General features: G+C 42.9%; 1 protein-coding gene and 1 long non-coding RNA gene across 3 annotated transcripts; both read left to right on the top strand.

The window, feature by feature from the left end:
• The first annotated feature begins 5,151 nt into the window (after positions 1–5,151).
• LOC142604037 (uncharacterized) lies at positions 5,152–7,968 on the top strand. The gene is made up of 3 exons (XR_012837932.1): positions 5,152–5,282; positions 6,641–6,771; positions 7,738–7,968. It is a non-coding gene; the product is annotated as an uncharacterized LOC142604037 (long non-coding RNA).
• Positions 7,969–9,861: 1,893 nt separating this feature from the next.
• On the top strand, positions 9,862–24,383 carry LOC104635486 (uncharacterized). Of its 2 annotated transcripts, none has more exons than XM_075767475.1 (20): positions 9,862–9,985; positions 10,369–10,698; positions 11,121–11,250; positions 11,420–11,513; positions 12,256–12,406; positions 12,793–12,955; positions 13,466–13,591; positions 14,798–14,860; positions 16,268–16,390; positions 16,754–16,909; positions 17,563–17,616; positions 17,891–18,108; positions 18,929–19,005; positions 19,178–19,288; positions 19,915–20,001; positions 20,846–20,953; positions 21,152–21,273; positions 21,495–21,617; positions 23,043–23,085; positions 23,274–24,383. In XM_075767475.1, exons 2-20 carry the CDS (start codon positions 10,593–10,595, stop codon positions 23,349–23,351), a joined length of 2,133 nt encoding a protein of 710 aa, XP_075623590.1. In that variant the 5' UTR covers positions 9,862–9,985; positions 10,369–10,592; the 3' UTR covers positions 23,352–24,383. The 2 variants fall into 2 exon arrangements, with proteins under 2 accessions (XP_075623590.1, XP_075623589.1); XM_075767474.1 differs by having other exon boundaries at positions 9,862–9,999; positions 23,274–23,782.
• Positions 24,384–24,631: the final 248 nt, after the last annotated feature.

Raw genomic sequence — 24,631 nt, 5'->3', positions numbered from 1 at the left:
CAGGACCTTGGGACATGTCTGGTGTGGAGCCTGGTTTAGCTGTTCCTCAGATTTCTCACTGCAGCTCAGGAGCTACTGGGGGACAGTTGTGTTTGGTCTGTCCCTGGTCTGTCCAGCCCAGAGGTATTCACCCCCAGAGTAGGTGCTCTAACTCTTTGCTCATGACTCCTATGTCCTCCCAACATCTCTGTTAAAAAGAAACCTCCATCTCTCCCCCTCGCTTCCTTTTCGCTGAGACTCTGCTTGGAACTTGCATAAATCTTGCCCAAAAATAACACTGGCCGCTCTCCCAGCTGTGGGCGTCGTGACTTCTGCGCAGGGAAGGGAAGGCTGCGATCTGATTCGTTTCATGGCAGATTTCGGTCAGCTTTGGCACCCCTCCATCCTTGCTGGTACCAAATTTACAAGGTTCCTCTTTCCAGCTTTTCACTCTTCTCCTGGGCTTACCTCTGCCTCTCCAAGGCCTCGTCTCTGGAAAGCCGCGGTGTTTTCTTGGCACAGCCGACTGCGAAACGTGGCACAGACAAGCCAATAAAAGTAGCCAATAAACTCGGCGAGTTTTCTTTCCTTTGCTGCAAGTGGCCAAGGCAGCGCTGCTTCCTTTGGGATGACATTAAAACGCAGCAGAGAGGATGAGACTCGGATCCTTTGCTGTTTGTTTCCCAGCCATGTATGATTTTTCCACCGGTGTGAGAAGAGTTCTGAGATTTTTTTTTTAGAAAGGAAAATAGATATAGAGACAACTGCCACGGGATGCCAGCAGGCTCAGCCTGGGTCTCGTCTCTGTTAGCCAGCCCTCAGGTCAGTGGTGGCTAATCAAAACTGGAGTGAAAACCAAGGGCCTGATGCCCACCTGGTGCAAATTAGTCAAACTCTTATGATTTTAATGAGCTTGACATCCACAGATCACCTGTGCTGATAGCTCCCTTGCATGCTCCTGGCAGGAGGCATTATAAGGAGAAGAAGGGCAAGTTGTTCCCCTTGGAAATCCTTCCACCTTCTCCGTGCAGAGAGGAAGGACATCAAGGGAGCTGAGCCCTGGCTGATCCATGTGGGTTGGAGGACCTTTGAGACAAGGAACTGGCTTGGCTCTCAGGTAGTGTGGATCATCTTCCTATCCAAGCAGGGTAAATCAGGAAGAAAATGTACTGAAATGGTGGGAACGATCCATCATCCCATCAAAACAGCCTGTGCCATAGTTTTATGTCAGCAGAGAAACTGCTTTTCTCTCTCCCCTGGGTATGGCTGTTGATGCCCTGTGCTCATGGTTGGAAGTCGGGACCTTTGCCTCCATTTGGGAGCCCCGAAAGCTCCTCTCTCGGCCATCCCTTTGTCCTGGTACAGTCCTGGCCTTTCTGCACTGCATTAATTTAAGATGCTGTGAAGTGAGAGGTGTGGGGGTGGGGGATGCTGTCTAAAACTTGTTCAGAGCCTTTGCTGGATAAATCCCCATGGAATTTAATTTAAACGAGCTGACACCAGTATGAATCATGCCAGCATTACCAGCTCTTCAACATTTCCTACCAACTGTCTGCAGGGTTCTTGCTTTCCTTAAAGTGAAGACTAAAAGCATCTAAAACTTTTTAGGACCTCTGTCCTAAAAGAATACTTTTTATTTTATTTCTCCTTTTCACTGTAGGAAGAAACAACATCTGCTATAAAAATCTGCTGGCCGGGGGCAGTGGGAGCGGATACCACTTATCACGGTTTGGCTTTTGGAGGCAGCGGCTGGTTCCCAGCAGAAAGTGCCTCAGCCAGGGCCCCGTGATCGCAGCACCGAGCGGTGTCTCCTCTGTCTGCAAGCTGGACAGATTAGTTGTATGCAGAGAGGACGGAGAACTAGGGAAAAAAGAAAGGGCAGAGGGAGTTGGATGGGAAGGAGGAAGGATATGAAAGAAAGACTTCCAGGAAAGGGAAGGAGACAACACTGTATTTACAAATATGTACCTGGCCTTAAGCGAAGTCTACGTGCTGTTGGGACAGAAAGTCAGGCTGCTTTATAGTAAAGCAAAGTCTGTGAGGTAGCATGTCTGTTCCCGGGCTTTAACTGAAGAGTGACATCTCTGAAGAGGCCGGAAAGTGGTCAGGAGTAAGCATGAAACATGTAAGATTGCAGAATTCAAAAGGATAAACATTATTTGATACCTTATTTATAGGGCACCACAGGGGAAAGGTAAAGGTTTCAGAAAAGAAAGAAGCACTTTAATTTTATCTGGAGATTTTCCAACAATAAAATCTAATCCATCATTCTCTCTGTGTGACTGCTCTTAATGAAAATTTAGAGGCTGTGACTGAAATTTAGAATTCACAAGGGATACTATTAGGAAGATGTCTAGCAGCTATGCAAAACCTGTTATATCATAGCCCCTGCCAAAGGCCGGGGAAGAGTGGAGTGTGAAACGGACAGCTTTTAATTTGGCGTGCCGAGGCTCCGCAGCGCCGAGCCTTCCTCTCCTGGGTGGCGGCGGTGGGACTCCTCGGGACTCGCGATGGCCGTTCATCCAGTGGGCTCCCACCAGGGATCAGCTCACCGGGTGACAGCCGGGCTCCGGCAATGGCAGCTGTGGCGCTGACTTTAAAAGAGATGGGATTTGGCCCATTTACATTTACTTTTTACCCAAAGCACCTTGTTTACCCTATGTTAGTCCCTCAGTGGTGATGAGAGCCGTAGATCTCCTCTAATGCAATCTCTACATTTCTTGCCCAGATTTATTGATCACAGTTAAGAGCTTTCCAAAAAGAAAAGAACAAAACTATTTTCTGCATGGTGTTTTCTTCCAAGACTGAGTGGAGACCCTGCAGCGAGCCCAGGGCTGTCAGGCACCATCACGGGAAGGACACCCTGGCTACGTGACGGGCCTGGCAAAGGGACCAGCACCCATGCAGCTCTGCTGCACGCCGTCCGTGCGCCTTGCTCCCGCACCAACACCAGGACTGCACCACTCGGCCAGCAAAAAGGTATTGCCAGTGCTTGGTGGGGCGACAGGCGTATTTTCCTGTTGATCACTGTTGTGGTTACTTGGACAGAGACCGTCCAAATCCCTTGCACAGGGGCCATGCAGTCTGTTATTGCTGCTATTGAATGCGCACTTTGTCCGGGAACACCAGGAGCATCAGCCGGTGCTTGGTGCTGCACAGAGCCAAGTAGTGCCTTTCAGCTGAGGGTGACCTGGAGGGGAAGGCTGACCATCTCTAATCATTACCAATCCTCTGCACTTTATTTTTAATCAAAGCAGATCACTAGACTATTTCCAATGCTTTTTAATGGGCAAAGAGGGGCTTCAAATATAAAGACAATAATGTTAAATTATTTAAGGGCCTAGATGTACATCATGAATCAGTTTAATACCAAAGTCACTGCCAATTATTCAACTGATTCAAAATGAGACTCCATCACAAAATGTTAAATCACAGGATAAATCTGTCCTGGGAAGGGCTTTAGTAATCAAAATTCTCTCAAAGCAGAAAAAGCTTTTCTAAAAGCAGGAGGGGAAAAAAAGGTTACAGCTTAAGCCAGACATTATATAGTAATGCCAGATGTTAAACAGTTGACTTAAATTATTGGCAACTATCAAATGCAAGATACTAATACTACTGGTTGCAGAGCTATGCCACCAAGTTTGTAATCTGTGGAATGGGCTTAAATATTCCTTTAATTTTCTGCCTATGGATAACAGGCAATTTGGATTAGCTTCCGCAGAATAATAACCTCCTAATTCTGAGCAGATGAGTATAAGCCTTCTGCAACATCAAAAAACCAAGACCATACTTAATATGTAACCTTTAATGGCATATGTTTTTAAATTATATGACTCCATTGGACCTGTGTAATTAAGCTCAAGAAATGCTTGAAACCACTTTGCCTGCCTTGCGGACAGCAGAAGGCACCTAGAGAGTTTCCTGCTCCCAAATGCAGAACAAAACAAAAAAGTGTTCACAGATTTGCACATCAATCTTCTCTACCCCAAAATTTGCCTTTTAAAAATGTTGCCATGAATCCCCGTGGTTGGAGAATGCCGTCGTCACTTGGAGCTGGGGCTCAGCCCGTACCCATCTGCCCATTTGGATTTTCAGTTTCTCGCAACGGCTCTGCCTTTTTCCCCCTCCTCCATGTACTCCTCCTATCCTGCATCACCCATCATGTCAGTTTGCCCAGCAGGATTTGGGGGCCAGGACTGACACCTATTTATTTATTTGTGCAGCACCCAGCCTGGCATGTGTAATCCTTTATAACTCCAGCCAGGTGTCCTGCAACAACCCTCCTGCATGGCGTCAGTGACTGCTTACCATTCAGGGCTAAAGAAAATGGGATCTGGGCACCTCCTGACTCAGCCCAGGGCACTCGACCATCTCTAATCGTTACCAGTCCTCCTCCCCAAGCCCCTTATAAGCTCCTCCTCCCCCAAGCGCAATGTCATATGGTATGGAATATCCCTTTGGCCATTGGGGTCAGCTGTCCTGTCTGTGTCCCCTCCCAACTCCTTGCGCACCCCCAGCCATCCCACTGGTGGGGTGGGGTGAGAAGCAGAAAAGGCCTTGACTCTGCGTAAGCACTGCTGGACAACAACAAAAACATCTCTATAGAACAAAAAATCTCTATCATCAACACTGTTCTCAGCACAAATCCAAAACACAGCCCTGTGGTAGCTACTATGAAGAAAATTAACTCTATCTCAGCTGAAACCAGGACATCTTTCCTGCTGGCCTTGCAGCATGACCACAAGACCCAGCACCTTGTGCCTTGCAGGATGAGATCTGTTTTCTCTGTGCTGAGCTTGGGACAGGGCAGAGTCACAGCTTGGCCTGTTCTCCAGCTGACTGCTCGTCAGCATGTGTGCTGGGGTGGTTTATCATTTGCACAGCACAGCCGCAAACCTAGAGGGCCTGTGAGTTCCCCGGAGGCACAAGGACAGCCCCCAGCCTGTCCCACTTGCTGCAAACTGTAATAAAATGTCCTGCAAGTCTGGGCTCAGGCTGAAGTAACAAAACTCAGCTGTTCAGATGAGCCAAAGCCCACATTTGCTTTTGTTTTTAATTTCCCCCCCCTTCCCTTGATACAGAGCTGCAAGCGTTTGAGAGCGTGGACAGCAGGGCTGGGTTTGTTCCTGCCTCTGCATTGGGGGAGGATGTCCTTGCTCAAGGGCTGCAAGATGGGTGAAACGGCGGTGAGGAAAGGGTCAAAACACATCCCCCCGACTGCGAGCAAAAGAAAAATGTTGGCAGAGCAAACCTTGCCACAGGAATAAAAGGTTGTCCTGACTGTTCATATTACTCCACATGGGGTGAGTAAAACTGTCGGTTGGACTGAAGCGTCTGATATACAAAGGGGAATAAAAACTCATTAAAGGTCTAAAAGGAAACCCTATTAAAATACCAAATATAAAATGGAGGAGACTTGATCAGCCTAGTGCTAGAGAAGTGTCAGGGTTTGAATGAACCTGACTTTTTTTTTTTTTTTTCCCCTGAAAGCAGAGGAAATGTGTTTTGTGGAAAGCCAGGTGGGATGAAGGGCAGGTAGAGTGTCAAAGAGCACTGATAATATTTCAGGGTCTCACTAGGAGCCTGAAATACGAAGGGGATTTATTCGGCTTTCGGCAGGGAGGAGAGTGCTAGCAGATTTTTGAAGGCATTCCAACGAGGTTCATATTCATCTGTTTCTTAAATTGAGAGCTCTTGGCTGCCGCTGTGCCGAGGTAGGGAGCATCTCCACTTCTCTTCTCTCCCGCCCGGGACGCAGGCTGGCTCATAGCCGAAGGCGAATTAGCGCTGGTGGGTCCTTATGATTCGCCTGGCCTGGCCTGGCTGTTGTCCCCCTGAAAAGCCAACAAACCAGACCACTTTTACAGGGCCTGAAATACCCTGAGAACAGTCTTTCTCACGGCATCTCATTTCTACTTTATTTGGTCTAGGGGAAGGAAAGAAATTACGAGGGGAAAGAGCTAAGCAAACCATTTTCTTTCAAGCATTAAGAAACCACGTTGTCCTGTAAGCACTGGAAGTAATGAAGCCTGGTTTCCAATGGATTCGTGCCTCGTGGCTGATGGACTTTTAACCAAATTGTACTGGGGCTGCAGCAGGCTTTCACCCTTTCTTAGACACCAGAGAAGCCATGTGGGAAAAAAGACATGATGAACACCTCACCCAGAGCAATTCCTGCCTGATCAGGTACCCCACAGTCCCCCCCTTAGGCATTTTGTCCTGTGTGGACTCTCTGGTGTCTCAGAGGCATGAATGCTGCCAAGACTTTTCCATGGCATGGGAATTTTTGTCCCATTCTCTTCCTGGATTTGTAGTTTTCTGATCGTGGTTGAACTCAGAGAAGACAGAAATGGAGGGTTTCTCTCTCTCACGTAAACACACATGCACGTCTTATCACAACACTTTTAGGAACTTGTTACCTTTGGGACTTCTACCTGCAGTCCATTTGGTCGAAATTGGCACCAGAATTCAGTAATTACCAAGGGCTGGTGCTGTGGGGGAAACATGCACTCATACATGGGCTATCACCACATAAATCTCATTTCCTCACAAAACCAGGGTTCAAGTAAAAGCTTGTTTCTTATTTAGACAGAGGTAGAGAGGCAGGCCCTGAGCTAACCCATTTTCCTTGCTCTGCTACCATTTTTTTCTCTTCCCGCAGTGAAGCATGTGTTTTTTTCTCAACCGCTCTTGGATCCTGGATTTTGGAGAACAAGGATGGTTTCCTCCCATCTCAGCAACATCAGGATATAAACAGGGCCCATCATTGACTCATATGCATGTTGTAATCACGTAAGTCCTGTTTCCTGATGAAACCTGAGCAGAGCTGATTCCATACAGCAGACACCACTTCATCAGCCCACTGCAATGCACTAGGAGGCACTTCAAAGATTAAAGAGGGGGGGAACTGCCTTCATGTCGCCATGGAAAGTCTGCCCCTCAAGAGAGGCAATGAATCTGCGGAGATGCTGAAGGTAGCTAGAAAAGACCACAACTCTTTTCCCAGAAGCTCAGTTATAAGAATCTCCTTTACAGTTCCAGCACTGAACATCCTTTTCTGGGCCAAAAAAAGTACAAAAGCCAGGAGAGAAGTCAGCTCCGAGTGTCTGGAAAGACCTGCGGCACCTTGCTTGGACTCAGCAGACTGATGGATTAGCACTTGTCTGTGTGGAATTGTAGATTTCAATCCTCAGAGCCTTTTCCAGCCAATTGATCTATCCCAAGCCTTTCATCAGGTACAAATAGGCCTTTGACTTTCAACAGAATGAAGCAGCAGTAAATATAAATGGGACGTGAAAATTTTTTTGAACGGACATTTTAATGGTCTGTTCGCTCTACAGCTCTGCTGCTGCGGTCAGAGAGACATTCCACTTGTGGAGAGAAACCCATTCCTCCAGCCCTCGGCTGTTCATTCCCAGGGAGTAGAAGTCTTCTGCATCTTCAGTTAGTGCCCTGACCTGGTCCAGGCTGCTCCTTGTCAGGCCTCCTGGAAGCCCCGATGTGGGTCTAGTCTGGGACCCTTCCACACCTCCTCTGTAAAATAAACCGAGCGCAGCAGGGCTCTGTGGGGAAGTGACGGGCACAGCCCCAACGCCCAGTAGCAGCTTTACTGATGCATGGCATTGCATGTTCCTTCCTTAATGTTTCACTTTCCAGCCTGCAGCTAATTATTATCTATATTGCATTATTTCAAGCTAACTAGATATCCCCAAATATACCCTCATCATCTTTATTCCCAAATCTCTACTCCCGTTTCAGGCAGCTGACAAAAACAACCCTATGCTGGGTCAAGCCCCAAGCAGCGCAAAGCTCCCGCTTCCTTTGCACAGTGATGGGAAAGCTGTTGCTCTGAAACAGTAGGAGAAGAATCTGTTTGCATTCCCAGGTGTGTTTTGAGACATTTCTAGCACTTTATGGACTGGCTCTTGCTGGCCATTGAAATGGATTGATCGCCAGCCTAATCACTGGTCCTCTCACTGTGACCGTGCAGGTTCACTGGAAGCTGTTTCCTCTCTTTTATTTACTTCACGGAGCTTGTGGCTCAGGATGGGGCGTTGCATTTGACTTCTGGGCTCAAGGAGCAGGAGAGCTCTCTCTTCACCCCAAGTGCAAATGATGCTGTCCTACAAGACAAAGACCATGAAGCACGAGCCTATGATGTCAGTCCCAGACCTTGAGCTTTGTTAGGTCTAGGCACAAAACCCGACATGGCAGAGCAGACTGAGCTCAGGCGATGTGAAATTTAACCAACATATTTTACACCCACATCACTAAAAATAGGATGCCGACGCCGACTCTTCATCTGGAAAGAGAGGAAACACCACTGTTGCTGTGTTTTGGATGAGGCGCAGCACTGAAGTCCTGACCATATTTAGCCATAAGATCATCTTGTAGGACTTCTGCATGAGTGGAGTTTTAGAAAAATTATTCTGGCCAAGTGCCAGTTCTGCTTTTATTATTTCTCCCTGCTATCTCAATACTTCATTTCATCACCTAAATTGCTGCGTTGAGTTACTCTAGGCTGTTAAAATGCTGTCACGCTACAGAGGCAACTATGTGAAGGAAATGATGTCTCTGCTGAAAGTGCTCCATACAGCTGAAACCAGGCCACCTATTTAGGTGTCAGGTTTAGATTTTTCATTGTAAGCGCAGAAACTTGAAACATTTTGCCCAAATGTGTTGAAAGCTACAAAGACATTAAAGATTATTCATGGAATAAATATTCATTTGCAGGAAGACTTTTTTTTTTTAACACATGAATATTTCAGGCAGCACGTTGCAATGTGTGCAGGCGCTTACAGAAAATGGTGATCACATTCTGAGTGCTGTTTCAATAGTTTGTAATACTAATGATGCCCAGAACCTACCTCATTTTTATGATTTAATGGCAGTTTCTGCTTAAGTTAAAATACTTCCTAGATTTTCCTTAACTATTAGCTAATTACTAGTAATGAAAAATTCCCTGAAAATCAGTCTTCAAACGCTTCCCTATCAAGTACTGTTAATACCTTCACTTTGCTCATAATTTTTAACTGCAAATACTATGTTACACTTGTTGCCCTGAACACCAGAAAAATGTCCTTGTTTTATTTGCAACTCCCCTGTCCGCTTTTTCCCATAGAAAAAGCAAATCCTTTGCCAACATCATATTAACATATTGCAGCTTTACATCTCCAGCTTTCCATGTTTCAGAATTTCCATTTTCAAGGTACTTTCTGTCCGGCTGGGTCCTGTCTGAGCCTGTGTGGAGCTCTGGTACCATCTAGTGTTACTGGGGAAATTCTCAGCTGCTGGACGTGGCCTTTTCCTCACTGATCTCCTGCTGGGTTTGCAGCAGGGAAAGCCTGTCGTGACAGAACGTGGCGATTAGGGATGACCGCATGCAATGAAAACACCTCCTCCCCCAGCAGCTGCTGTCCCGGCCATGGTGGCTCGGCACGGGCACGTCCCAGACTGACTGGAAGAGAAGCAACTCCCCCGGCTGTGGGGAGGCGTCTGGGGCCGCACAGCCAGGAGTGCGTCACCTGTGGGGCCACCAAGACGCCCCCCAAAAGGCTACAGGAGACTCAATGGGGCTCCACCGCCTCCTTCTTCCCCTCCTGCAGGTCCTCTTGATGTGTGAGGCCCTGAACTGATGCCGATCTCCGTCTCCTATAGCCTGTGGAGGATGAAGGGTGCATTTAATCACTGCGGCAGCCCCGCCACTCAGGGAGCGTGGCCCGCTCCAGGCCCTGCGCCCCGCAGGCGTGAGGCGCACCGCCCCCGCCCTCACCAAATATGGCAGCCGCACCGCAGCTCTCCCACTCCCCTGCCAGGGCGGAAGTAGCGGGGGGTAGCGTCACCGCGCGGACGCTTTCCGGGGTCGCCACCTCGGAAGCACTTATTTGTTCAAAGAGTGGCGGGGTTGAGCAGGTCGGCGGTGGCGGGAGCGGCTGGGGCCCACCGGGGCGGTGGCGGGGCTGGGGGCCCTGCGGTGAGGGGAGCGCCCGGCGAGGATGGGCAGGTCGTGATGGGAGGGGGGTGCGGGGCAAGGGGGAGCGGGGGGAGCGGAGTTGGTTGGGGAGGGGGTTGGGGCGGCCTGGGAGGCGGTTGGGGGGGGAGGGAAGGGAGCTACGTGGGGCTTGGAGTGGGGAGGGGGCAGGAAGGTGCTGTTGAGGGGCGGGGGGGGAGGTGGGTTTGCTTGAGGTTGGGGAACCGGGAGTGAGGGGAGGGAGCGGGCAGGTCTGTGCTGGGCCTCGCTGGTGCCTCCGCTCTACACGCGATAGCTAAGCTGTTGTGAACACTAGTTGTTATCGTTAGGTGGTTCTTTCAAAGGTGGTGCCACCAAACCCACCGAAGGAATAGCAGATCTCATTTATTTTTTCTTTCCTCTCGCCTTCTTGTTTTTAGGGTTCTCTCGGCTCTGAATGGACACTGCAATGTTTTTTGAGCTGCTGACTGCAGTAAGGGTTGAATGTTTCTGTCCCTAGTGTAACTTAATCAACATAGATGAAGAGTCTGGGTCTTAGAGAAGTCTTTTTCTTCCCTTCTTGAGGAAAGGACCTTCAAAGTGTGAACTATCTTTGTGTCCTATTTGCTGCCAAATAGTTTCTTTCCTTTGGAGTTCAGTAACCATGGGGCCATCAAAAAGAGAAGAGGAAGAGCCGAGTATAATCCTGATCAGTGATGATGAAGCTGAGAGCACGCTTGGGAATTCAGTTCTCCTAGTAGACCCATTGGGTAAGTACTGTACTCTTGTTGTCAATGAAGTTCTGTCAAGAATTTTTGAAATAACCAAGGTAAATTATTGCCATATGCTTGAAATGTCTCTTTCTGCTACTAGGAAGACAAAGTACTTCAAAAATAAATAAAACCAGGAGGAACTGCCATTATTTCATAACTTCTGGGGTTTCTTTCATGGCGCTCCTTAATCTAAAGGATACTGCTTTGTAGTCTCAAAATATTACAAACTTAGCTGAGACCAAGCCTTTTCAATTTCAATTGGATCCTTTTTAATTACGTTTCCTCTGTTTTGATAGTGTGTGGAAGCTATTTGTGCCTTAAAGTGTTTTTAAAAAGTAAATGTCAGTAGCTGTTTGAATCTGTAATGAAGTTGTAGTTACCTTTATACTGAATTACACTGCATATTCTCTTTTCTACAGAGAAGTCTGTCCTGGAAGAGGAGAAATCTGAAGAAGTTGTGGATGAGGAATGTGAACTAATGGTTACTTTCTGTAAACAAGCAAATGTGATGCCTCATGCAAGATATGACTGTACAACACACCCATTTGAGTATGTTCAGTGATATGGAGGTTAATATGGGGGGGGGGGCGTTCATTTTCCACATTTAGTCTATCTTGTCAAGTAACCTTGTTAGCTTTTTAACAGCTGAAAGCAGAAGTAGAGTTGGAGAAACATGTAATGTGTTCTGTAAATAACATTCTGTTTTTCAACTCTGTAGGCGAATGGAATGCGATACGTGCTCACCCCTTGGACAAAATGCTGATATTTGTAATCAGTGCTACTGCTACATATGTGATAAACTAGCTTCTGAGGTAAGCAGAGCTGTAATCCAGAAATGCACAACTTGAGTAAACTAAATTACTCAACAGTCTTTTTAAAAGAAATCGCTCTTAAGCACACTAAAAGAATAAATGATAGATGAAACACTATTATTTCAACAGTTCCTCTCCTAAATGTTGATATCTGTCTGCTTCACAATCCTACTAAAATGTGATTGCTGTCTGGGTTTCTTTCTAGTCGTCCAGCAACTAGCTGCTCCAGCTGGACTACTGGATTGATAAATCGGACTGCTTCTCGCTGCACTGGAAAAATGTCAAACTTTTAGATTGTCCTAACCTAAAGTGAGGGAGTGGATGAGTCAGGGGAATTGGGTGGGGGGGGTTTGTTTGGGTTTTTACTAGAATTCAGAAAACTTTGAACTGTGAACAAAGTTGGGGTGAATGTGCAATGGCAGTGCTCTGGTACCGGTTTACAGCAGGGAGGGTGTCTACCCTAAGTGTCTCTGTAAGGTATTCAGGAATGATTGTAAACTATTATGGGCACTTTTTTAAGTTAGCTATGATATTGAGTTATTGCCATATTGGTTTCTTGCCCTGACTGTCAAAAGGCTTCACTGTGGCTTTGCCTAGATGTGTAAAGGATGAAATAAACTGTAGTCCTTAACTCAGAGAAAATAACTTCTGATTTGCTCAACTGGAGGGGGGGGGGGAGGAACCAAAACAGACCAAAAAAACCCTCCAAACTTTTCTCTGTTTTTCACATTTTATGAAATAGTGCCAGAATTGGACAACCCCTTCCCTCTGTCACTGCAATGCCCACAACAAAAGCAAATTCTGGAAGGACCAGCGTGACTTTGCCTTGGCTGGTGTTCTTGTAATGTTCAATTTGGAGATGACAGATATAGATGCAGACCTTCGGCATGGTGGTAAGCATTATGCACTCACACTGTCCTGGGAGAGCTGTGGCTCACTGGGGTTACTCAGTCTGTGGCTTGATGACATTTGTAATCTACAAGGACACCTTGTCTAGTCTCCTTGAGAAGGATTGCTGATTCTTTTCTTTTTTTAAGGTAGCAGCTTACTGTTGCTACTCTCTGGGCACAGTCAGACCAGACACAGGTCTGCAGGTCCAGGGTTTTTTTGCTTCCCTGTTTTCCTTCCCCTGGAAGAAACAACAAAGCTTTGCTGGCCAATAAGATTGAGTGTGAGTAACTTGCTGAATATTTTACATGGGGTACTTGTGATTGTCTCTCTGTTACTTTTAGTGTTGAAAAAAATGCATTAACAGTTTCACATCTGTTTGCTCTCTTAGGAAGTCTTTTAATAAAATTTATCCAGGAACTTTCTGTGGAATATAATAAGTATCTGATTGGAGAAAGAATGCCTCCCACACAACATGAGTGCTTTTGCCTCCCAAAATTGCCTCCTGGGCAATGCAATATCTGCAGATCACGCAACATGGAGGTTGTATACAAGTAAGTGACAACAGAACTCAACTACTAGCAGTACATACTGGTCAGTGCAGGTTTGCTTTCCTTTAGTCAAGTGATAATTAGAATCATGGCACCTGATATAGAAGAAACATAGTTGAGAGAGCTTACTTGGCCAGTGAGCTATTAAATTGCACTTGGATGTAGTTTAAACAGCCCCTTGAATGCATCTTTAAATCTTAAATACAACTTTAAATGCATCTCTTGTGCTATACTAAGACACTTGATAATATCCCTCATTATTATAAACTGGGAAAGCATGAAAGCAAAGTCTGTATCTTTACAAATTTGTTTTTTAGGATGGGGTTCAGCTTTTACTTGATGATATATGCCTTTAAAATGCTTGAAGTAACAGTTGTGTCACTATCTTACAGATGCTTTTCAAGGAAAGGCAAGTCAATTTGCTCTCAAACTGTAGAATGGTCATAATTGCAATTTGTTTACGAAGTACATTATTGCAGACGCTTTATCTTATGGACTACTTCACTTTCTTAGGTATTCTGGAGTTTTTGCGCTGGTAACAAGATTTTTAAATCAGGCAGAAAGAGAGAGTCCTAGAGCTGCTGCTGTCATGTTTCTGGGAGCAGCTAAAGAGATAGCACTTCATAAAGACCCTGCTTTGTAAGTATCCAGTTCGACATCTGGTGTGTAATCCTCATTTGCCTCTCAAAAGGAGGAGACTAAGTGAGAGAGTTCCGCTTTTCCATTTATTAAGCATAAGGACAGTGTAAGCATCACAGTCCTGCCGGCAGCGCAAGGAGAGGGAAAGGAGTATACCTGAGGGAGAACTGAGACTGGTTATGGGAGGAGTTTGGGGGAAAAGAGAAAGTTAAAGTTCGGATGTGAGAGGAAGAAGTTAAGTGGGATTGAGTTATGAGGAGGGGAGATAATCTCCAAGGAGGGGAAGGAATTTGATATGGGAACTGAGAGGAGGGAGGGTGACAGACAGCAGATAATGGCGGGTGGAGTCAATTCCCCAAGAGAAGGTTCAGGGCAAGGGAGCGTTCCTGAGTGGAGAATGCACAAGATGCATTGTGTGAAGAAACATCTACTTCTGAACTGGAAGTAAGGGAAGGTGTGATGTTCCTTGGGTAGTAAGTTTTAGGTGCCTCCCTTAAGTCTGGAGACTGACCTATCAGCTGGGAGGACTGCATGATAAATAAAACCAGACTTTAAATACTTCAGTCTTTACTACTTGTGCTGGTTATTTTCTTGTCTATATCATGGCTGTTTCATGCTTGATTACAGTCTAGCTTGAGCTTTGCTTTGCAAAACCTAAATATTTGGGGGCTTAAATTCAAGGCTTTTTACAAAGGAGAAGTAAATGTGATCTGGGTTCAACAGGCCAGAAACAATTCTGAGGAACTGTCAAGATTCGCAAAGAGCGGGATGGATACGTTATTTGTGAGGTTTTTCTTCGTGTGCTTATTATGAGTCCCACAGCATTCACTGCAGTTACATGGGGTGTGGTTGGCCCTCTCATGGGATGGCGAGGTACAGCCCTTCAGAGGCCCTGCAAGAGCAAAGATGTGCCCACAATGGTCTAATGTGGCAGGTTAAAAGATTTGGTACTGCTTTACTCTGTTTGGGTCAGTGCAGGGAACATGTGCTTCAGTAGGTTAGGTACTGCTGTAAAACAGTGTTAATTCTAGAACATGTTTTATACTTTGACCACTTGTTTTCTTCTGTTTGGAATAACTTATTAGCATGATAGTTCCCAATGTTTTTTAAGAAAAAAGTGTTTTCTGAAACAGTTGAGTGTAGAGAAGGCGTAACAGCAGGAAAACCAGCCACACATTAATTACTGCTTTTTTCCTCCCCTCATAGAAGCTGGCAGAACCTTGGTCATACTGCTTCATTAAAGATTGCTGTCCCTTGTCTGTTTCAAAGGTAAGACTTGTCTTATCATATGATGTTGAGACAGCAATGAAATGTTTGCTAGCTGCAAATGCTGCTGGACATTTAAAATGACTTCTGTTAAAAGACATGAAGGAAAAAAAGTGAATGCTTTAGCTCTTAAAAGCCAAAAGTCAACTTGTACAGGTGTACAATCTTATGGTTTTGTAGCGTCAGGAAGCCCTTATCAGGGAACACAACCCCACTGTACTGTCTTAGACACTGTGTGAGCAGAGCAAGAATGGCATGCTGCTCTCTGCACGCAGACCGCAGATGGGTAGCGACGGGCAGAAGAATATAAACAACAACATGCACTGGTCAGCCTAATGAGCAGGGACTTCAGCATGCTATCAGGTTCTACAGTTGTACCTACAAATCAGGATTTTTAGAAGCTCTCTTTAATATTAGTCCCTTTCTGTGAGGGACAAGGGTAATACCTGCCTTACTTAGAGCCACATAAACACTCAAACCCTTCTTTGTTTCCTCAGAAGAGAATAACTCAATGGGGAGCTCAAAGCCAAGAAGATAGATTACTTTTTGACTGTAGTCTAGGGAGTGCTCTGTAAGGCCAGACCGGAAGGTGGTGTCAGGTAGCTACTTGTGGTTGTTAAGCCAAAGAGTAAATAGTGTCTGTTAAAGATCAAAACAGCAGCCTTGTAGTAATCCACTGGGATGGAGTAGCCAGGGATGTAACATAGTAAAGTTCCCCCAGAGGCCCATGAATGAGGACATCTAGCTCCCTTGGCATAATTCATTTCTCATTTTAGCTTTGTATTTCACCTTTAACCCCAAATTCACTTGCAATGGAAGGTTAATGAATTAAGAATTAACTTTTTTCAGGAGCACTCAAAAACAATTATATATTCTCACTTCTTATTTGAAACTAATGACAGGTATAACCTAAATCCTATATCAGTTTTCATTTTAAATTGCTATTCTTGAATTTTTTAATTTCTTACTTGAAAAGGAATTTTTTTGCGTCCCTCCCCCAATTTTAAGAGTAAACTCTGTGTCAGTATTATCTCCAAGTTTCAGTTAAGATAAGGGTAATTTCACTAGCTTTGAAGCTGCCAGGAACTCAGATTGATCAGATTGCTTATCAGGCTCATCATATATTTCTGCAGTGTTTCTCACATATACTCACTGGGGATCTTTGTTTTAAAACTTAAGACCACAGAACCTTAGTTTCACTGGTGTTTAGTAACAAAGCAATACCGTTATTCACTACAAATCTTAAAGCACAAATGTAAATATAGATCCAAACTGTGTACCTGACATCTAACAAAAAAACCCCAAACTCCTGTAGAATAATTTCCCGTAGGATTAAAAAAACCCCCAACTTAATAGTAATTCATCTGATTTTAAGAGATTTTGATTTTTTTTTTTCTTTTCAAAACATAGGATCACAACACAACTTCAGAGGATGCTGGTGTTGTGTGACTTCCCAAAAAGTCTGTATGAAAAATTTGTTAATTTTTTTCAGTCCATCTCACTTCCATGTCACTGTTTTGGCTTCTCAAACAGGTATGTTCTTTGGTTTTTGTCTACAGGATATACTTTTTTTATACAGTTGCTTGATCAGTTTCACTGATAGTATTAGGTGTGAGCATTTTATAGGAAGATTTCCGTATTAGCTGCTTTGTATTTGTCCTGTCCTTACAGGAAAAGTTGTTGTTGTTGTTTGATGCTATGCTTAAATTGTCTATGTAGCTTTTTTCTTTCTTCTCCCCCTATTCGCGCCCCCCCCCCCCCCCCCCCCCCCCCCCCCAAAGTGAGCTGTAAACCTCAAAATGCTTTATTGGTAAATCTTCACGTTACTTAAAGGGAAATAAATTGTAGTGCGCAAACAAAATGTGGTTAAGAATGACTTTATTTTTGTACTTCCAGCTTGAATGTTGTGCCATGGGACCATGTATTACTGACCACTGTTTTAAAAGGCCAGAACATCACTGGTCAAAGAACACAGAAAGGAAGAAAAGTATTTCTGTGGGAAGCGCTCCCTGTTATAGAGGCTCGAGTGGAGAAATTGGTAGACAAAATGAAGTAAGGTTTGGTTTGATCTTGTTTTGGATTTTTCATTTTATGAACTTGACTTTTACATTTTTGCATGGTATTTACTGAAGACGTTAGGAAAACACTATACTGCAGGAGTTTTGTGTGATGGAGAGACATACAAAACAAAGATATGTTTGAAGCTGTTTGTGCCCATTGCTTCTTATCAACAAGGCTAGTAGCTTTTTGAAGTTTTTCAAAGCAGAATTGAGCCCTTTGAACACTTCAAGACCAGAAACTAATGTTAAAGTAGATAATTTCTTTGTTTCCATAACCTCAGTAGGTTTCAGATGTAGATGTTTAAAACAAATTCTGGTTGTCAAAGGCTAAATAGGTGAAAGATAGCAAAAGATGTGTTCTGGTCTCTGAGTCTTCAGATGTCTGCATTCAAAAGAATACAGTCCACTTAAAGACTTAAATTGAAAGGCAACCTCCTGTTTTACTTTGCCAGAGATGGTCTGAATAGCTTTTTGGAACTTATTTCCAACTATCTCTTTCTACCAGTTGTGTTTTCTATCCTATTGTGTAATGGCTCTTCTGTGGGAAGATCTACTGTTTTGCTGCTTTAATTGTAGTAAATATTTGATCGACCTGTATATAACTGTGCTTCCTTCCTCTTCCTACTCTCTCTTTTTTCTCTCCAGCTATAAAGAAGTTGTTCGCTACCTGAGAGCTGTGAAATGCAACGATACCAAAGGGTAAATGGTTTTTTCCTTTTTTAATCCCAGTTATGTCTTTGCCTTAAGATTGTGTCCCAGTGTGTGTGTTTTTTAATGTGTAATAAACTGGCAGAATGAAAAGCAGTAGGATTTTGGCAGCTGTTTGCTAAATGAAAGCAATGCCGCATTGCAACTAACTTCTGCCTTATCGGATGTAACTTACTAGTGGTCAAGCATAATCAGATCAATACATACATATTGTAAAACTTTCATATTAATGAAAATCAAATATTCATTTCTTTCTTCTTTCCAGGTTAAGAGACCTTCGAGATAAAATCCCATTCTATTTGTGTAAAACCGGAGACTTCCTTGATGCTGCACATTCGCTGTTGTTTCCTGTCAACAGCCTTGCGTGCTGTACTGCCTGCCGGATAACACCGTTCCAGTTTGAGGTCTACCTGAAGATGTTCAGAACAGGCAGTGTGCCCACTGGAAAGGATATGCTAGACTCTGGGCCCTGGATTACAGTTGGCAAGTGTGATTTCTTGCTTACATATGTTTAGAACCTTAATTACAGCTTTTACTTTTTCATTAAATCCAGTAACGTTCTGAGGGGCTCTGAACCCAACTATAAATTGACTGGACAAAAGCATAGTACATAACACTAGGCAGGAAGAATGTCTTTATATTTGAGCTTGAATTTGTTTAGCATTCTGTGTGGAGTGTACTTGTTTTGTCAGCTGTGAAGTTGTTTTGCTGAAAGCAACCTATTAAAAGAAAATACAAAGCGGTCTATTACATCATGGCATTACCCATGGCAGTGTGTAACTTAGCATTATGGTATGTCTCAGCCTTGACCTTGAGAGTAAAAGCTTCCTGATGGAAAGGGTTTCACAATATATGTATTACATTCTGTCATTAATTTAGCCACTGATAACTGTGATCACCTGTCTTGGTGCATACTACTTGTCAAGGTATATTCTGAAATCAAAGATTTATTTTGGAGATGTTCAGCTGCAAGTAGAATTCTTAGACATATGAGACACTGGCAGCGTGTATCGCACTGTACTGTGGTGTGATGTACATAATGAGGACTTTGTTCTGTGATGGTTTAGTCAAAATTGTATTCTGTTCTCTGCAGCTTTCCAGAATAGTATTTTACAGTTGATGTTTTTTTTTTTCTATACAGAACCTACAAAATATTGATAAAATAGCTGTAGACACTCATTTGTTTCTTTTTGTTAGGTTTCTGTAGAAATATGTCTGTAACTATGTCAATATCTTGTTTGTGCTCACACCCTATAGTTATTCAGGGAATATAAGATAAGCTTTGGATTTTTTCTTCTTGCAGGGTCTCCCTTGAAAGATGGTGTTCTAATTAAGCAGGCGCTCAAACTCCTTTACAGCAATGTGTCACTATACAGGAATGTGAGTCTATTAAAACTGCGTTTCTGCAGCCCATCGAGTGTTTCTGTGTTACCTGTTTTGTCCAGTTGCTTCTCTAATGCAAGGATTTACTATCAGAACCCTTTTCTCTCTGAATAGTTCACACCTCTGAACGGATTTGACTTTCTAAAACAGATCTTCTGCTGTGTTTCAGCCTAAATGCTGGAGTTCCCTCATCATGATTTTGGGTAGTAGCAGTTTGCTGGAAAAAAGTGGGCACCTACATCCCCTATCCCTGAAAGAGCCACCACTTGACTTCCAAAAGGTAACTGAAATGGTACTGTGAAATGGGAGAATCTGTTGTCTTGGTTTTATACAAGACTTCACTTGATGTGGGCATTGGCTCGTTCTAAATACTAAGGTTAACTTTACGGTGCCTCATCAAATACCGTTGTGGTATGTGCCAAATATAACGCTTTGCAAAATGTTGTGATTCAGGAGTGTTAAATGCAACAGTAAATGGATTAACTCTGCTTGCAGCTCAATGCCTAATGCTGATTCTATATATTTTAATGTTGAGATGAATCAGATAACAAAATGGATAGGAAAGCGGTTTAAGAAAAATGTGTTCAGGTAGTCCTAAAGCATCGGTATCTGGGTATTTCCTTCCCAGGAACAGAAATAGCTGTCTGCTCAGCATAGTAGGCTCAAATGAAGAGATTACATGATATAGTTTGGTTAGTGCTGTAGACCCTCAACTTTCTTTGAGTACGATGTTGAACAGTCAACCTCATCTGTAAAAAAAAAAAAAAAAAAAAAAAAAAAAAAAAAAAAACCAACCTGAAAAAATAAGTACAAGTGCATGAAAGACCCATCTTGGGCACTGTTTGATGTTTATAGGGTCTCTGGACATCCTTTCCATTTACTAGTGACTCATTACTTTTATTCCAGGGGGTGCTCGCTGCCAGTGGTGGCCTTTTGGAGGAACTGAAGGCAAAAATTAATGTTTCTTTACCATCTGCTATTTTCTCTCCTCATGTAAGTGTGCACACGGCAATCGGGAAATTTATCATTTGTCTTGTGCTCGAAGACACAGCAGTATTGAAAACAGTTGGATTACTATGAAAAGCTTTTAAGAGGGGGCTTGAAGATTTTTGGGGGGAATCAGCGTAAGACTGTGTTTAGCACAGTCTGAAGTCTAGAGCAGATATCTGAAGGTAAGAAAACTATTGGGATCTGTTCTGGTCTGATACCATCTTCAACCTAAGACAAGTCTTACTTCATCACTGTTCAAATTTATGCATTTATAAAGTGGGAAGGTTGGTAATAATTGATTCTGTCTAAACTTCTCACAGAGTGATCTTGTGGTGTTTGACTCAAACTGAAGACTATCCTTTAAGACTTGACAATGTGTTTGTCTCAAAAAAATTTGAAGACCCCAGAATTTCTAAACTTGTTCTGAATGATGGCTTCAAGTGTAGTGGAACGTGTTTGATACAGAATACATTTCAAGCCATCTTTAAAGACAGTCAACACATCTAAGGAGCTATCTTATTCTTTTTTTACTTCTTTTGAGGAAATTACATTTAGCTTACTCTCTGAATATGTGACTCCTGGGCCAGAAATTTTTTCCCCTTAATTCTACTTCTGTGATGGTGTGAGACTTCATGTCTATGCGAGGACTTTGAGAGCACCAGGTGAAACATGCTATATAAATAGAAGTATCTGTTCTATTCCCACTCTTTTGGTCTTCATAAGATTCTTGTGGATGTCATGCCTGGAATGGTAGTAACTTAGTGCTGATTTGACTGGATGCAATATTCAAGTAGTGAGAAAGTGGACTTTTAAATATATGTCGTCTTGTTGATATTTCTTCCCATAGTTGCACCATGAGGCTTGTCTTATTCTCGCAGTGCAAGCAATACAGCAGATGCTTTTTTGTGATCTTCCATACTTGACTTCCTTCTTAGAGATAGCGCTGGCTTTTGGGGTGAGTCCTAGATACTGATTTCTGTTCTAAGAGATTAAAGCAAATTATATTTAAAATCTTTGTAATACCAACTTGGTGATTTTAGACACATCTAACTTGGCTTTGTTCCCCTTTAGCTTTGACTTTTAATTTATTCTGTTCTTTAAGATATGATTTGCAATTAGATTAAATCACTGGTCTTATTTTGTTTCTTCCCAGAATAACTTCTGGGCTCTGAGACTGTTATTGGACCATCTTTCCTATGAAGAACATGTTCTCCACGGCACCGTCAACCTGATTTTGAGAGATCTAAATCGTCAGAAAGCAACAATGCTAAAATTGTGAGTAACCGCTTGCTCCCTGAAGTCTGTCTGTTTGCTTATGGAAGCAGTAAGAGCAGTCCTGCAGCAGTAATGTTTAGCAGAGATGTAATCCGTAGCTCTTTGAAACCAGCCAGCCCAGTGCTTTGGGTAAGTCAAGAATGCAAATAAGATGCTAGGAATCAATAGGAAAGTTCTCTGTTGAACAGCTGTGTTGTGTTTCCTGGTTTTATATTGCTTAGGTGGCAAAACCTTGGTCCCCAGTACGTGGGTGAATTCCTTTGCCTGTTCCTGACATGCAGACATAAGAAGATGCAATCCATTGGCCTGTTCACTCTGAATATTATTACAGAGAACCTGCATATGTAAGTGTGACTCTTCATCATAGCCAAATAGAACATCATTATGTGTTTTAACACTGATGGTAGCTTTCTCCCAATTAACAGTCTTAACTCACAATTCATTCTTGGTTTTTATTCTTCCCTGTTATTAGCAGTGGTAAAGATACCGAATGTGGTGTTTTGGGTAGATTTGAAGTTGTTGTATGTTACCTTTTGCAACCAAATGGCCTTCTTGCTTCCCAGTGCCCGTTGTTATGAAAAACATGTTACCTGCTCTTGGCAACCCTGACCTGTCATCAAGATTACATATAGTACAGTCTAGTTCTATTACTTAAATATCACTGTCATCACAACCACCAAAAAACCTTAATCAGGACTTACCGCAAATTAGTTATTGGACTCTAAGGAGGCATAATACTGTGTAAAACTTTAGAGAAAATAGATGAAAGTAGCTCAAAATGTAAATTATTGTGTATCCACAAGAATACAGTGGGTGTACAGATGCCAACATTTCTTTTAAACTTTAAGAAATACTTCACATAGTGATGAGGGAGTGGATCCCTGCCAAAAACTAAGGATTTTAGGAACATCTGTGGACTGTCAGGCAAACTGAGGACAGCATTAGGTTTGTGCCTGTCATTCCTATTCTCTTTTAAAAGAAGAGGAGAGACCATTTGCTCTGCAGCAGCACAAAGCTTCAGCGGGTGGGGAAAATAGAGTTCTGAAAAAGTCCAAGTTCTTTATTCAGATTACAAATGACAATAAAACATTGCTGTGTTACTTTTGAAACCCCTGTATGTTTACAAGTGTAATCCTAGCTCTCCTGTGTTACGCAGTAAAGCATTACAGCCTTTAGAGTGATAGTCTCTAATCTATTGACGTAATAGTTTTAAAATGAATTGACTCTGTGGTTGTATACCAGAAGGCAGAGTGATTGCTTGCTCTGGCACTTTTAATTCACACGTAGCTGGTGGCAGCAGAGCAATGTTAAGAATTCACCTCTTAGTAACTGTCTTAAGTGGAAATCATGGGCATGTAAGCTGACCTCCTTTGTGAAATGCTTCTGACTGTTTCTTCTCTCCAGCCTTTGCTCTGTGTAGCTGAGAAAATAAAATACCTAACTTCACTCAGTTGTGTATGAGCTAAGCTGTATTTAACAAATTTGAGATTCCATTAACTGTCATCTTTTGATTTTTTTTGAGACTTTGCAGTGTGCTCTAACAGTGATCCAAGAGAATCTGATGAAATCATGTTTCTTATGCTCTATCCTTTGTTTTAATGATTTTACTGTACATCTGATGCTGAAATCATCTCCATTTGGAAATTGAAATGAATTTTGGATTAGCCTTTTTATAAAGCTTTGAGTAGTGCAAAAGGCAGAGTGGCTGAGACTGGGGGTGGGTCTGTCCCTGTGAGAAAATGGATTAAGAATCTATATCTGTTTTTCAGGTGTCCGTGGGCAAAGCATCTTTGTAACTTTTTTCACAATGTCGTAAGTATCTCTCTATTTTAGAATTTGACAACAAAGCCTATCAATGACAAATACATCACTTACCAAAATATATAAATATATAACTGGTATATCATGCATCAAATATACTTCAGTAATTTTTATATTAATGTCATTTTTATAATAAGTGCCATTGACATATATTAACCAATTTTTTTTATTCTGCCCAGGGATTAAGGCACCTGCCCCTTGGCACCACAGCTCATCATGAAGTCTCGAAGTTCATAAACATTTTTGAAAAACTTTAATTTAGTAAAATCTTCAAGAACATTTTCCAATTTGTCTTAATCTGAGAACTCTTTTCCTGGAGTCCCTTGTATTCTGCTTTGGTTGTCACCTCATAAACATTCAGCTAAAAACTGACTTCAGACAAAATCCAAAAATGAAATCCTAGATTAAGTTGGTGAACAGTGGCTGTATTTCAGCAGATGTGTTTTGAAATTTTCCTTTCTTGCAGGTCCACATATTACACAGTTGTTTAAAGAGGTAGCAGGTTTAAGTTTGTAAAAAAAAAAAAAAAAAGTCAGTCTACAGAGCGCTGCTGATCAAGGGGGAATGAGGGGAAACACAGACGAAGTAGAAAGCACCACAAGTCTTTACTTCTGTTGTGTCGCACAGATGTGCTGTGGGTGAGATGTCTGCAGCAGAATGACTGCTGAGAAAGCAAAAGTTTAAAAAAGGAAAACTGCCTCTCCACAGGTGTATGACGGTATGCATTAAAATGCTGTTTGCACACCTCTTTTGTTTAGTGTATAATTATAACAAATAAACCACTCCATGCTGAAGGACATTAACTGAAGCTTTCTCACGTGCTTCAGGCAACCAAATTCAGGAAGGCCCAATGCAGTAAATAGCTTGTTTTGTTTGTAAATAAATAAAATAATTTCCAGCGTTTTCCAATTGTGGGGCTTTGTTTTTATTTTCTACAATAGGTGACTGCTAGACTGGTGCTGATGGCTCTCTGGGTTTTTCAAATCCTTATTATAGTGGTAAGTTTAAGTGTTAACTCTTGAACTGTGGAGGTAGAAATAGAGACGTATTTCTAGCCTGGTTTATATTCTTCTTTTGCCCCACTATGATACCTGTCTGCATTGGTTTGCCAGTCAGGGGGGGAAAAAAAATCTTTAATATGTGATGAACTGTATTTTGCACATCTAAGGCTTCCAGTGACTTTTGCAGCTTTTGTTACCCTAAGTAAGCTACGCTATTATTTGAATTTTCTCCAAAAATGAACATGTATCTAAATCAACACAATGTTAAGTAAAACTCTTTAGAAATTCTGTTATGTTGTCAGTTCTCTTTTGGGGTTTTTGTGGAGGGGGGTTTTCTTAATGGTTGCTCTACCTTTATCTCATGCTGTCCAAGTTCAGCCAGGAGAAGCAGAGGTCAGTGAAGTCCCCCGATACTGGGAATCTGGTTCTGCTGGCTGGCAGCAGGGCTGGCCACGTGGTGTCTCGTTCTGGTCTGTGCTCCTAGAGATGTGCTGTGGCGTTTCATCCCAGATTCCAAGAGAGGGGTTTCTTGCATG

The sequence above is a fragment of the Balearica regulorum genome, chromosome 15 (assembly GCF_011004875.1).
Source record: "Balearica regulorum gibbericeps isolate bBalReg1 chromosome 15, bBalReg1.pri, whole genome shotgun sequence".
NCBI classification, from domain to species: domain Eukaryota; kingdom Metazoa; phylum Chordata; class Aves; order Gruiformes; family Gruidae; genus Balearica; species Balearica regulorum.
The sequence above is the reverse complement of the archived record's forward strand: the minus strand, read 5'-3'. Positions and strand labels throughout refer to the sequence as shown.